The 14,907-nt window shown below is 47.7% G+C and overlaps 1 protein-coding gene across 1 annotated transcript in view; it reads left to right on the top strand.

The window, feature by feature from the left end:
• Nucleotides 1–542: 542 nt before the first annotated feature.
• LOC104271642 (paired box protein Pax-5-like) overlaps nucleotides 543–14,907 on the top strand; it is a gene marked incomplete at its 5' end in the record, with an annotated part of 56,434 nt that continues 42,069 nt past the window's right edge. The window contains 2 exon segments of the mRNA XM_009866371.1: nucleotides 543–613; nucleotides 2,947–3,076. Coding sequence (XP_009864673.1) covers nucleotides 543–613; nucleotides 2,947–3,076 — 201 coding nt within the window.

The following is a 14,907-nucleotide window of genomic DNA, read 5'->3' as shown; positions in this document are numbered from 1 at the left end:
GCTGCCCCTCAGCCTGGGCTCGCTCGGTGGCTGGTGCGTGCTCAGTGCCTGGTTGGTGCCTGGTCGGTGCATGGTCTGTACGACTGCTTGGTGGCTCTGAGGAGGGATATGGGCACACTTGGTGGGCAGGGAAACAGGAAAATCACAAAAAATTTCTCCGTTCTTACCACTGGGAAGAGCCGCTGGGCCACTGCAAGAGCAGCACAGCTCCTGTCTGCGGCAACCTACAGAGGCCGTCGCTCCGCAGTTTGGGGCTATGCTCCATCTCGCTGCGGTTGGTGTGACATGAATGAGCATGGGGAACCACCATAGTGCCCCCATGGGGTGAGCCACACCCCAGTAGCTGTTTGCTTCTCACACTGAAACTGCTCCATCCCTCCAAGCCTGAAGGGTCAAGCTTGTGGTTTGTTGATGTGATGCCTCCAGCTCGTTACGGTTGAGAATAGAGCCCTGGTCCTGCTTCCTCCCAGTCCCTCGGACCCCACGAGGGAACCAAGCTGTGTTTTGATGCCTGTGCCGGGCTCAGGTGTCTGGGTTTGCAGGCAGGGGCTCGTGCTGGTCTGTGTCGGGTTTGTGAGGAGTGGCAGCCCCAAATGCCAATTTAAGCCGTGGGGTTTGGATGTGCCCCTCCCTGTCCCAGCTCTGCATGTGACCTGGCACAAGCAAATGCTTCCTCCTGAGCTACAAGCAGCCAGCTCCTGCTCTGTAGGCTGGATGCCATGTCTCTGCCCATGGGAAGCAGCGGGCCCGGGTGCCGCAAGAGGACGCAAAGAGATTTCCTAGTCTGGATACAGTGCGGTTTTGGCTTTCGTAGGTTGTCAGAGGTGAGGTACGGTGTCCTTCCCCAGGGAGCAGTTTGTGCTCTTCTCCAGGCACCAGAAATACGCAATGACAGCATACAGGGATGGTATTCTCCTCTGCTGCCCCATCCCACGCCAGCTCCCCTGGGTGTCTCTTTGCAGACATACTGTTGTTGTGTCAGATTAGGGCTTTGGGGAGTGGAAGACCCAGCGGTGCCGCCGTGTGTGTGCGGACCTATTATGGGGGGGAGGTGGTTGTGGCAGGGAGGTTTTGCACGTGGTAGCATGGGGAGGCTAGAGAATGTGCCTCAGTAGGGCATGGGATGAGCAGAAGGGGTTTTGGTTGCACTTGTAGGAAAGAGGAAGGCTGGGACCTTTGCTGGTGTCCTTCTCAGAAGAGGGATGTTCCACGGCTGCCCGCACCGTGGCTGTAGGTGTGCGCGTCTTTGAGGTAGTGGTGCTGGATGAAGGGCTGCGTGGGTGAAGGCAAGGGAAATGTGAGGGCATGAAGGATGTCAGAGGAGGAATAAGCCGAAAGAGCTGAGAAACAAAACAAGTTTAACACAAAAGTCTGGGAGGAGCGTAGGAGAGACGTCACGTCTGAGGAGCCGTTGGTCCAGCAGATGCTGTAGCGCTGGTGCGTGGGCTGGGGGAAAGGATGGGGTGTCCAGCAGCTCATCCATGTTTCTGACACCCTCACCGGCAAGGGTTTTGTGTGGAGGATCCATTCAGGGGAGTCCTTCAAGGTGACAGGGTGTACTCGTGCCTCGTGCAGATTGCATCCTCAGCAGAAATGGACGCGTTAATGCAGAAAATTAACTTGCATGTGAGCGAGAGCTGAGCAGTGGAGACACAAACAGATAAATCTGACCCAAAGTGCTGAGCTTGTGGCAAATACCAGAGCGTGTGCTGGGTTCTCAGATGCTTCCGAGAAGCTGGCAGGAGGGAGAAAGAAGGGTTCACTCGAATCAGCTTTTGTTTCCCCCAAAAAAAAAACGGGAAAAAATGGGTTAACTTCTTTATTTGTTCTCTCAAAAAATCACAGGGACCTGGGTTCCCCTGTGTTGCTTCATCTCTGCACAGCTTCTGCATTGACTTAGTCTGCAGAAACAGAGCGTGATCAGAGATCTTTTCCAGCCTGAACAACTCTGTAATTCTGTGATCAGCCCCAGAGGCGTTGTTCTTCAGTTTATCTGTTCCTATTGCTTTTTTTTACCTGAAGTTGTCATCCTCTGGTTGTTACGGGCATGATTACAATCTCACGGATAAGGGATTAGAACTTAGAAGTGCAAATAGCAACAGGGAAGGGGGAACTTCAAAAGGAAACTTCTTGGTTTTGTGGGAATGATCGTGACGATAAGAAATCATGGAAAAAGGGAATTGGAAGATAAGCTTTCTGCTGTGTATATGGAAGTCCTTCTGGATATATTGGTTGGCCTCACCTGCTGTAGATTGCTGTAGCTGTGTGGACTTCTCCAGGGTTAGAGGACAGAAACAATCTGATTTCTGAGGACCTGTGCTCCCTTACCATAGCTTTGGCTAATGAGATGGAACAATTCCCACGTGATGAGAGAGTGTCCTTACAGCAGTCAGGTGATTTATTTTTAAATCTGCTTTAGAAATAATTGCCCACAAAACCATCTGTTAGGCAAACACTTTTATTTACCTGCACTTTATTTCTTGTGAGGTGATGAAGAAATGCAGTATTCCCAAGAAAGAGGAGGCAACAGAGCACCCCGTTAGTGCACGTCTTTTGAAGCATGCTGCTGAAATAAGGGGACTTTGGGTCAACTGGCATAGATGTTTTACTCTGACAAACAAGTAACTTGCAGTGAGCAACTAGAGCCCCGGGTACTCTACAAAATTCATTCTTTGAAGCAAGCCTTGCTACATATTGATGAGCTTGGCTTTGGTTTTATAAAGAAAGCCCATTCTGGTGTTCTCTGAGAACATCAGTGATAAGCACAGACCTGTCTACCAGGCATTTTAAATGCTGAACATCCCTGTGTAAATAAGTGTTGCCTTCAAAAGTGACTGAATGAAGGATTTTTGAGTTCTCTATTGCATCTGCTTTTTGTCATACAGGCAAAAACTCTTGAACAGTAAATTTATTATGGCTAAAACACCTTTTGTTTCTTTTTTCCAGGCAACTGAATACTCAGCCATGGCATCATTAGCTGGTGGGTTAGATGACATGAAGGCCAACATAACCAGCCCTACTTCTGCAGATTTGGGAGCGAGCGTTCCTGGACCTCAGTCCTATCCTATCGTCACGGGTAAGCAATTTTCCAAACTCGACAAGAGTTGTGAAATGCGTGGGTGCACATTGCAGGGTGATGCTCTTTACTAAGAGGATGTGTCAGATGCGGAGTCGCTTGCTCAAAAACTCTCTTTTTAAGTGTGGTTTCGTAGCAGCTCTGCTAAAAGTCATGTGCATGGCTTGTCTGAATCAGAGCCTACATCCGTCCCTCTTGTCCTGGAAGGGATATGTCCCTCCATCCCAAACCTGCACCCTGAGTACCAACATGTGACCCAAAAGCAAAATGCTTGACTCTGCTTTTGGGCTTTGCTGCTAATTTTTCATGAGGGCACCTGGCACGTTTGGTTGGAGGGTTTTTTTATAGCAATTCAAACCAGTCCGAATTTTGGATGCTTTTGATTCCTGCAAATGCTTCTGTTTTATACTGCTTCTGGAATTGTAGTTGTGCACTGAGGCTGAGCATTTGAATGAAAAGCAGAGGTCATTTGTTCAGGGAATGCATTTATTTATCAGACATAGGGTGAGAGTTAAGGAACAGCTACAGTCTAATAAATGCTTTGGTCGCGTAGCTATTTGGGACTAAACGCATTGTGTGGGAGATGACTGCCCAGATGGTAAGGAAATGACGAAATTGTGTCCCAAAGGATTTGTGGAAAACAGAAAAAAGGGATTTTAAAATCTAAGGCTCTGTGTTTCACATGCATGTTACCTCTGTGTGTTACCTCTGTCCTTGTGTCTAGCCTGTGCAGATTCCAGCATTTTATTTTCTCCTTTTTGCCAATGATTTCTTTTACTTGTGTATTTTGTTGCTAAAAGGGAAGGTAGTGTTGTTTCTAGTATTGTGTTATGGTCTCTAGAAAGCGCTACAGTCTCATCTAGCGGGAGAGCAGATTTGAAAATTAGTGTTGTTACAAGATCGTTTTAACCCAATATGACATCAGTATTTGTCTCTTTTTGCTAAAACTTTAGGAGTATTTGAAAGAAATCATCTACGTGAAGTGTAAATAAATCCATGATTACTTCAAAGTGGGAGGGGAGAGACTTCTTGAAATAACCCTTACCTGCTGGGTGGGTGGTTTGAGTGGTAGACTTATTGGTAAGAGGGTTGTCTAGGGAGGGAGGGAGGGAGGGAGGGATGGATGGATGGATGGATGGATGGACAGAAGGAGGAATTTCTGCACGTGTGGCTTATAAAAGGTAGGGAGATAGAGCACAGATATAGATATATGTGTAGAACCATAGAAGAGAAGGAATCCAGTTTTGGGCAGCTCAATCCAAGAGAGATCTCAAGGTGCTGGAGAGAGTGCAGAGGAGAGCAACGAAGCTGGGCAAGGGCCTGGAGAAAAAATCTTAGGAAGAGCTGTTGAAGGAGCTGGGGCTGTTGAGTTTGTAGAAGAGGAGGCTGAGAGGAGACTTCATCACTCTCTGCAACTACTGGAAGGACATTGTAGAGAGGTTGGTGCTGGTCTCTTCTCATGGGTAATGAGCGATAGAACAGGAGGGAACGGCTTCAAACTGCAACAGGGGAGAGTTAGACTGGAGAGTAGGAAAATATTTTTGCCGGCAAGCGTGGTCAGAGATTGGCACAAGCTGCCCAGGGAGGTGGTGGAGTCCCCATCCCTGGAAGTGTTTAAAGGTCATTGAGGTGTGGTATTGGGGAGATGGTTTACAGGGGAGCTTTGCAGAGTAGGGTTCATGGTTGGACTTGATGATCCCAGGGGTCTTTTCCAACCTGAATAATTCTGTCATTCTATGAATGTAAAAAAAAGAATATGAACCATCATGTTTGGAGGTGTAAGCTACGTGTACAGCCCATGAAAGTTAAAGAGAAATGTCTCCTAAGGCAAATTGTTCTGTAACTGTTTGCTGCAGAGCTCCCTGCATCTTTCTTTGAAGCTTGGTGCTGCTCATTGCAGAAGAGCCAGGCTGTAATGGCATATCACGAGTGTCCTGTTGCCCTTTGTCCATCTCACAGGTGTCTGTCTCTTGCCTGTCCTGGTCTGTGCCCCCCAGGACAGGGCTGGTGCTGAGCTAGAGGCTTTGGTGCTCAGCTGACAGTCCAGCCCAGCTGTGTCCCGGTTGCTCTGGGTGTCCCTGCCCAGGGCTTTCCCCAACAGGAGCATCCAGATGATGGAGAGGGCGGGACACCAGTTGTGAAGGGGAGGAAAACAGAGAGAAGTTACTGAGCTGTGTTATCAAGTGGAGAAAGTTACAAAGGCAAGAAGATGACGGAGAAGCTGGGTACGTCCTCGCTTCTGTCTTCTTCTAAGAAACTGTCTGAGAGCTGCACCTGGTCAATGTCAGGTTCAGCCAAAACCTGTTGTTTGGTTTGATGCTTCAGCAGAGCTTGCTCCACTGGTAAAAACACTTCTCGTGTGTCACTATGACCTGAGGTTTTGGTGAGATGACCGTGTTTGCATGAGCAAAACTGCCTGCAGAAGTGATACTGTGGAGCTCATGACAGATCCTGCGTGAGTTCTCCTGTGGCATTATCTACACTTGGGCAAAAGTCTTAAATGTTAAATTTACTAGTTCTCATCAAAAACGTGGAGCTGGCTTTATGAGTAGCAAGCCTAGGAAAAAATCACTGCCGTTGGTCTTAAATGTAACAGGGTGAGAACTGTGACAGAACACATTTTACAAGGCAGTAGGTATTTTTATCTTTAATTTGATATTGCTGTAGAGTTTTCTAACACCTGCATTCATAAAACCTAGATTTACGCAAGCCTAGCAAAATGCTTTTAAAAACTATGCCTTCTGATACACTTTTTTAGAAGACTGTCTGTCTGTTGCCCTCCCTTTTCCTTTCTCAATGCCCTTAGCGCTGCTGGTGCCCTGAGCTGCGCTCCTTGCCCTGAGACTTTCCAGCTCAGCCAGATTCAGGAAAGGAGATGCATTTATTGAACCTTTTTTCACTTGTAACCAAAAGCTACTTATTACTGCTGGCCTTTCATCTGTAGTAGGTATCACTGAAAATCAGAAGGAACGTGGCAGGGGTACACAGTGGTGGTCATGAGCGCAGTGTCTGGCAGACGTTTGCTTACACCTCACGTGCTCTGCCTTCTGGAAGCTACTTTGTCACTCGTGGTCTGACCAAAATTCAGTGGTTTAGGGTTACTAAGCTGGAGATGGAATGGGTGTTTGGGTTTAGGTGGTAGAAACGGTGGACAACGCCTGGTAGAAGGTTAGCTTGGTGCCAGCCACGTTGTGTCAGTCGGGAACTGGCTCACCAGAGAAGTCCTGCCAGAGCAGGTCCTGGACCTTGGTACCTTGTCTGGCAGGGAAGAGCCCAAGCCCTACAGATCTGTGAACTGCTCCTTGCTGCAGGAGGAGTGGCCGACCTGAACTCCAGTCTTTCATGGGATATAGAAAGTTGGGTTGTTTTTGATTTCTTCACCCTATTTTGAGTCTTCCCACTCGTTCCAGAAAGTCTGTCGTGTGATGCGTCCATACAAACAGAGAGCAGGAGACTGAAAGCCTTGGGGGATGACCTGTTTCTGTCATGTTTTTCAAGTGTCGTATGTTTTTCATGTTTTTTCATGTGGGCTTTTTTCAGTTATGTGTTTTCAGCAGTACAAGGGAGGGGTGGCTGGATAAGGCTCTACAAAAGTCCACAGCCTGTACCCGGTAGTGCTAATGGCTTGAGAGGCTGACCTCACTTCTGAGGTGAATTTTCTGATTGTAGACACTTCTGTAACAGTTTAACAACTCTCTTGACACCAAGAATGGCTTAAAATACTGGCAAATGGGTGGTGGCATCCAGAAGAATCTGGTGGTGGAAATGCTGTTTTACCAGGAGAGTTCCGGTGTGTGTAAAGCGGGACTGCAGACGTGTGATGGCACAACAGAGATTGCCGTCAGCAACATCGGGACAAAAGGCCACATTTATGGGGACAAAGAATGTGAAATAGGAGATGGAGTTTGAGCTGAGAACACTCATGTCCTTTTGATAGCTGATATCTGCTGTTCAATCTTAAGCAGTTTTTATGAAAAAGTGTGGAGACTTTGTGGTCTGCCAAATGTGAAGAGACCTAAGTCTGGTCCATGTTATCAGTCTTAAGTCTGCAAGACAGATCATAAAAGAATTTAGTGCAAATAGAGCTGAGAATGGAGGCCTGAAGTGAATTACAATCACAGTGTTCTTGTTGCCGGGTGTGGGTGGCAAAGCGGTGTTGAGTGTTGGGATGCAAAAGATTCTCTGTGCAGCCATTGGTAGGTGGAAGACTTCTATTTCTTAGCAAATTGGTAGATCAAAAACATTCAGGATATTTCTTGAGGATTAAATGGCATCGCTGTTCTTACCCGTACTTGCTGCTGGAATACGTCTGAGCAAAAATCTAGTGACAGTTCTCAGCACTGCTTCATCCACCAGCCCCCTTGTGATATGGGCCACCAGCCAGACCTCTGACTGGAGAACCGCTTGGTTTCTCTCTGTGATTTTTATGCCGCGTTATATATTAAGTTTGAAAAAAAACCACTCTGCCCTTACTGCTTGCTGCCACGGTCCGTAAGTGCTCTCTCCATTTACAAGCCAGTGACACGTGCCCAGCTCATTGCTGCTGTATCAGCGGTTTCCAAGGAGCCTGTGATTGTCACTAATTACCTGCAGATGCATCCTCCCCGCTCTGGCTCGCTGGTTTCGGCCTGGCGTGTCTCGCTTGGAGAGGACAGAGTCGTGCCGAACCGGTGCCTTGGCATGGCTCTGAAGTGCACGGGTGCATTGGCAGCTCGGTGGCCGTCCTGGCTGCTGAGTCTGTCTGCCTCAGAATCGCACGGTTCTTCAGGCTCGAAAAGACCTTTAGGAATGAGGAGACCAAATGTTGCTTTAGCGGAGCTGGGGTGGCCATCGGCTGGCCTCACTCGACAGCTGGAGAAGCATGTTGGGCTTCAGTGGGGTCTGACATAGGCTCTGTGTCGCTCCGTTAAGAGGAGACGCTCAGAGCAAGCTGTTGGCTCTGGGCTTCAGGCCTGTTCCACCAGCAGATGCTGGAGTGGGGGAGCCTGGTCTCCTCATGTGCTGGGATGTCCTTGTCACCCTTTTTTTGCCTTCTCTTCCTCGTTGCTGCCACGGCACTCGCAGGGCTCCAGCCTGGAGACCATGGCCCCTTGCAGCAGTTCTGGTGGGCAGGCTGCAGAGCGTTTCGCAGCCAACATGCGCGCTGTTCCAGAAGAGCCCGGGAAGACCCTCCTGCTGAGTGGCGAGGGTCTGGCTGGACCCCCTTGCTCTCTGAGCTTCCTCAGGGAGAGGAGTCTCGATGCCGCTGGATTCAGGCTCAGCCCCGACTGTAAAGAAGAGCTCAGACTCCAGGTTCTGCCACAGAGTTGGGTTATTCCAGCTCGAGATGGGACCCCCCGAGATGGACCCAGAAGACAGAAATCCCCCGGCGATTCCACCATCACAATCCCAGCTCACCTCCCCTCACACGGCGGTTCGGTCCAATAGTAGTATTTGGGTGTGGGGTCTGCTCCTTCCTCACTGGAGCCCTTCTCTGTCTCCAAGTGGGCGTTCTTTTCTTAACTAGAGGGTACAGTTGATCTTCTTTTTCTCACTTAGCATTGGTTTCTGGACGTTTCTTCATCGTAAGCTCATCAGTACTTGGGTACAAGTCCACAGTCTGGGCCCAAGGCTTCAGTAAGTCGAGCTGCTCATGCTGGACAGTGTCACTCATAAGACAAAACAAGTTTTGGTTCATTGTAATTTTTTAAGCAATTTCACCGTTAATTGTAATATTCTACAGATAAGCCATTTTAATCTCCAGCTCCCATGCAGCGAGAAACTGAGGCTCCACCAAATGCAAATGGGTTATTCTTCATCCTCTGTGCTCAACCTTGTCACATCTCAGAAGAAGCATTCGCTCTTGTTCTCCTTCATGGAGTCACCCTTGGAGATGGTGATACCATAGAGCCAAGGCTTTCCTGCTTATTTCATACGCCCTTCAGAAAGGTGAGAAGCAGCAGGATGAAGCCAGGTGCAAAGTTGGTTTGTTATCTGAAGGGGAGGAGGGGCATTCTCAGTGGCTTTCACCTGCTCTGGCTTGCCTTGCTGGACTCAGCCACCAGTCACAGCTGATCCCGAACCTCAGGCTCGGCAGAGTCGTGCCCTCCCAGGGAGATCATCTTGACTCTTCCCATGGCGTGGGTGCATCCCACACCTTAGATGTTGTGCCAGGTAGTTATTTCTTCATGGATGGCACCGGTCTGTGGCTGACACAGGTAACAGGGACATGTTTAACCTCCCACATTCCTGTGTATTTTGTCAAATTTTTGCAGCTAGGAAACAAAGATGCAGAAATATGATAAATGGATGCCAAAAGATGAGCTCTTTCTTACTGCTCATTTGCTGTGACGTGCAGTCTTCAGCTGTCCTCTCAGCATGTTTTTCCATAGGAGTGCTCTCTCTTGCAGGAGAAGTCTGTTTCCTGACTCTCCATCCCTCCTCATTCATCCCATCGTGCTATGACTGCGGTTCATGAACCACTCTTTCACCAGGTTTTGTTCACTGGCAGATATGTTGGTCACTTCTGAAGCTAGACACGAGGTGGTGGCACTGCAGCTGGACTGAAAACCTTGCCAAAAATGGCTCATCCCTGAGCAGCTCTCTCCTCTTACACATGAGAAGACACTTTTCTGCCACGAGTGTGGTCAAACACTGGCACAGGTTGCTCAGAGAGGCTGTGGAGTGTCCGTCCTTGGAGGTGTGCAGAACATGATTTGAGATGGTGCTGGGTGGCCTGCTTTGGGTGACCTTGGTCTGAGCAAGAGCTGATGAACTCCAGAGTTGCCTTCTAACCTCAGCTACTCCATGTGTCTGTAGTGGACACAGCACTTCCATATTGCTAGGTGGGAGCTCTGTGTCATTGTCTCTTTGGTGGGGTCGTACCGAGGGTGACTCTGGGACAGCCTGCAGTCCACGGGGCTGGGACCACTGGTACCTTCTGAGGGTCTGCCCTGGCGGGAATGTGCCTGAAAGCAGAGTAGGTGGGTGAGGAAGCTTTCTTCTCCATCTATTTTGCTCTGTAGATGTGTTTAAAAGAAGATTCTTTAGATCCACAAAACATTAAGGGGCAAAAAAACATGTTTTGCCTTGCTTGGATTCATTTTTTTGCTGTTTTTTTCCCTTACCTTTTTCCTTTTTTTTTTTCTATCCTTCCTCATCCCTGGCTCTCTAACCACCAAGCAAAGACATGAACTCTCAGAAGCTTTCTCTGGATTCTTGACCTGTCTGAAGCTCTCTGATGAACACTGTGAGGGCAGTGTCCCTCTGGGAATGCCTGGGAGAGTGTCAGGAGGAGAGGGGACATCAGGGTTGTCTAAGCAGCTTTGACATCTAGTCTGTCTCTTTTTATGGCTTTGGAAATCGGGTGTCTTAGGGGTACATGGTGGAAATCAAGAGTTTGATCTCGGTAAGAAGCTGCAGGAGTGGTGTATGGTGAGGTGTGCATGTCTGGATAGGGCATTTAATCAGCAGATGGGCAAAGGTGGGATCAATCCTTCGCTGAAGATCTGGATGGGCCTCAAAGGAAACACCACCCATCTCTGCCGTGTCTTGGCTGGGTACGGAGTGCTCGTCGCACATTGGGTCATCTCCTCCTGCCGAGCTTCACCTTCTCCTTACTCTTGCCAAGCTGAAGACCAGAAGCTTAACTGATAAACCTCTCCTCTTACTCCAGCTCCACTGAACTCCTGGAACTGACAGGAGCCAGGGCAGGGGTCCTTCTCGTGTGCCCTGAGCCTGGTTTCATCTACCTTCTGTGCACCATCTTCGATGATGGTAGGAGACAGACAAGTACTTCTTGTGTCCGACAGAAACAGTAATGTGAAGCTTAGAAGCAAAAATAAAGCTCCCAGCACATGCCTCTGAGGAACACGTAGTGAAGTGGGACTTTTCGCTCTTTCTTGCACTCCTGAATGTCGCGGTGAAGGCAGCGGTTATTTCAGAGGTGCAGAAATGCAGTACAGGGTCGATGTTTCGCTGATGGGAAGTCCAAAAAGTGCCTTAACTCTGGGAAATGCAGTATGAAATTGGCCACTGGTGATTCCTGTGGGGGAAAGGGCATGTTAGTTTTAGTTTTTGTATTACTCTAGTGAAAAAAAAAATCACCCCCAAAATCTTCCATCCAGTTGATTCTGCAGTGGTAGTTTGTTTACTGTTGTGAATTCAGGTCTAAACCCAGGTCTTGCTGAGCATAATGAAAGAACCTGACTTCATTAGGAAACGCTTTTTGTCCCTTAAATGTGTTTACTACTTTGCATTTTAAGAATGACACAGCAGTGGAGTCTTTTCTCTGATTTCTGACAATTTAGTGGGTCAGCGGGTGGTCATCCCTGTAGCGAGATGTCCAGGTGGGAAGGAGAAAGCACCTGCAGAAGGTGACTTTTTTGGACGTGAAGTACTTACCCCATTGGATTTTGGATGTAAAATCAGGGATCCTCCTCAGAGGGTGCCTGTTTCTTTCCTGTGACTGCTGAGGGAAGCAGAACCCTTGGCTTAAGCCAGGCCCTGGGTGGGGTGGACCTGCCCCACGGAGGGCAAGGAGGGCCTTGGGAAGGTCCTGGAGGTTCTTGTCATCCAGCGGATGCGCACTGAAATACGGATTAGCGGCAGTTTTACGGCTGTGTTTTTACTAGCTGAATGGAGGGATTTCAACTATCTTGATTTCAAATTGAAAAATGTCTGATTTTTTTTTTTGAATGAAAAATAGTTTCAAAGTGAACAATTTGCACTTTCCGTTCCAACTCCCTGAAATAAGAGTCGTGTAATATTTTCACAATTCCTTTTTTTTTGTTTGTTTTTCTTTTTCTCTGAAACTGACATGGTTTTGGAGAAAGTAAGGAAAAGGCTTGGTTTTGTTGAAGTTGCATTTTCTTCTGGAAAAAATACTTAGTTAATTTTTTTGTTTTCTAATTGTCATACCAACAATAAGAAGTCTTCTCCTGAGACAATTATGTTCTGTCTCTACGTGGAAATGTTGATCAGTGTTTAAACATTATCACCAAATTATACTTTCATTTCTGTGGGACCGTTCTGAAGTGCAAATCGGCGTTAGTAGATGGCTGGCTTCTCATGCAGCATAATTCTAGATTTACAGCTTAGCCTCTACATTTAATAGATAAAAGTGCAGATGCATTTTCCAATAATCTATTCGTCACTCCCAATAGGGCCTGTCATGTTAAAGACTTGAAAAAAGGCCACATAAACTCCCGCGGAAAGGCAGCCAATCTGAAAAACAAAAGTGTCATTTTTAATGACAGGACAGAGTCTAACAGAAACACTGTTGAATTTTTCCATTTTTATGAATTCTTATCTTGCCATTAAAAAAGAACAAGCGCATTTGAGAAAGCAAACGAGGCCACTTGTACCCCACTAAGACCCAGGCTATTAACTGCCTCTTTTGATGATGTACAGCCTGACTCTGCTGGGAGTTTGGCTGTGGATTTAAATGTTGAATTTAACTATGGTAAACATGTTTTGGTGCAAAGCATGTATAATAACAATTTGCATTTACATAGCATCTTTTACTTAAGGATTTTGCAATCTCTAATTAATTAAATCTGTTTCCCCTTGCCCCCGGTACTGCTGTGGTATGGATAATAAACACCATTTTAAACCGAGCAGCCCTGGCAGGAGGATTAAGAGAGGAGAGTTCCTGTGCCCCGGCCCTGGTCCTGGTTGCGGTGGGGCCAGGGCTCATTCCACCAACACACTGAGCCCTGGAAAAAAACCAGACAAAATCTCTGGGCATCAAACCGACTGCACAGAGGCAGGTGGATGGTGCCTGGCAGCATCTTCACTGGCGTTGGGGTCCTAGGGATGGGAACCCCACAGCAGCGGCCACCAGATCTCAGTGGAGCTGCTTCAAGGCTCCAGCCTGCAGGCGGCACCTCTCGCTGCCAGAGGAATGCCCTAGATATGTGGGAATAAATTAAAACAAACAAAAGAATTGAATACACTCTGGTTAGTGTAACAGCTCCGTAAGGGTGTTTTTGTTTTGTTTTGGTTTGGTTTGTTGTTTTTTTTGCCCTGCAACAATAGCAAAACTCCTGAGAGTGTCTGTGCAAGCCCCCAGAATGACATCTCCAGGTGGGCAGAGGGACATGTTGGCATCTGTGAGGCACAAACCCCAAGTCTAGGGGTGTTCTGTGTCAGGCTACAGATCCCGCAGAATCATTAAGGTTGGAAGAGCACCGTGTCTAGGAGGAGGTGACTGTTATGATGGCAGTGGTTGAAGACGCCTCCAAGCATGCTCCACTGGTGATAGGTGGCCTTTAGTTTGCTTTTCAGCAGATGCCTGAGGATTCAGGAGATTCTGCATCTTTGTGCAGGTGGAAGGTGGGTAAAGGGAATAGTAAAATAGAGGTGATTTGAGGGTGATGGAGAGCGTGCCATGAGGACACTTGCTGTCGTGCTGTCACTTAAAACTGGGGACAACTCTGTGTCACCCATGGCTCCTTGCTGGTCCATTGAGAACTGTTAGGAGTGCCCACGGCTGAGCCAGCGGAGGGAACGACAAAGGATCTTGATGTTTTAATGATACTGCATTTTGGGAGCATCTTCTGTCACAAAGTAGGAAGCAAATGTCTGCTTATTTTCCCTCTTGTCTTCTTTGGAAGAGATCTTCCTGTAGTCCTGATCCTGGAAAACACTGTGTTATCTGTGAATAGACATTTTACAAATGTAGTCGAAGCTTTTTTTTGTGATGGCCTGTTGTCTCCTTGTGTCTTTGTATTATGTCAGGCCAAAAATGTGTGAGGTTCAGGTTGTGATATAATTTCTCATAAAAATGTTGAAGTTTAATTAAAAATCCCAGACAATGCAGGAGAAAACCACAAAATGTAGTGGAAAAAAAAAGGTGCCACTGGCATTTCTTTAAAGTACAGGTCACCTGGTTTTGAGCTGCTTGATGAAGCTGGCACAACTACCCACAGTGAGGAGTATCACTTGCGGAAATCCCACGGGAGTCAACAGGGACAGGGACTGCCTGTACTGCCACGGACTTGACACCTGACTTGGGATTTTCACATAGATGTGTCTGAAAAGTGAGTTCAGTGAGGGCATGAAAAGAGTATCAGGGTCCCACTGGAGTTTTCCTTCTTTTCATTGCACATTCTTTGCAAAAAAACGAAATTCCTTATTGTCAGCCTTGTGATTCATTGCACATTTTTTTTAGGGCTAGCTGCTAAAAAACAGGCTTGCACATCAGCAGTATCTCTCTGAGGAGGAGACATATGTGGGTTATCCCATTCCCAGCAGATTTGGTTTCTGGCAGTTTTGGGTCCAGACTTGGTGGCCTCCCCAGAGCTGAGCATCCTCTGTGGGAAGGCTGACCCTGGGCTTTTGAGGTTTTAGGATCTACAGGAGGGTGGAGGGTTTGGAAGAGCATGGTGGGAAGCCAGCAGATGCTGTTGCAGCTGCAGTAACTGCAAAGTCTATAAGAGGGATGGGATATTGGAGGATGTGGATGAGACTGTCAGCAAATCTTTTGTACCTAACAGAAGACTTGCTTTTGCTACTTCTGTTCTTGTTAATGTTATAATAAAGATGGAATACAATGCAAACTGTTCCTGGGCACTGATGCAGTCTTGAAGAGGTTTGGTGGCTGTTTGCTACTGGGCAGAATCGTGTCCTGTGCTGCCCAACCTGCCTACACTGGCCAGGACAGGCAGACCCCAATGTGTCCTGTGCTGGTGGGATAAGCCATGGATCACAACAAAATGTGACCTGATCTTGCCAAGCCAGGGACACCCCACAGGTGTGCTCAGTGTCCCATGTGCCCTGTGGGGAGCAGGGCAGCTTTGCCCCTGTCTGCAGAAGCACTGTCCTGAAGGGACTCTTTCCTCCGACCTTTG

The sequence above is a fragment of the Apaloderma vittatum genome, unplaced genomic scaffold (genome assembly GCF_000703405.1).
Source record: "Apaloderma vittatum isolate BGI_N311 unplaced genomic scaffold, ASM70340v1 scaffold12420, whole genome shotgun sequence".
Classification (NCBI taxonomy): domain Eukaryota; kingdom Metazoa; phylum Chordata; class Aves; order Trogoniformes; family Trogonidae; genus Apaloderma; species Apaloderma vittatum.
This window is presented reverse-complemented; position numbering and strand designations above follow the sequence as displayed.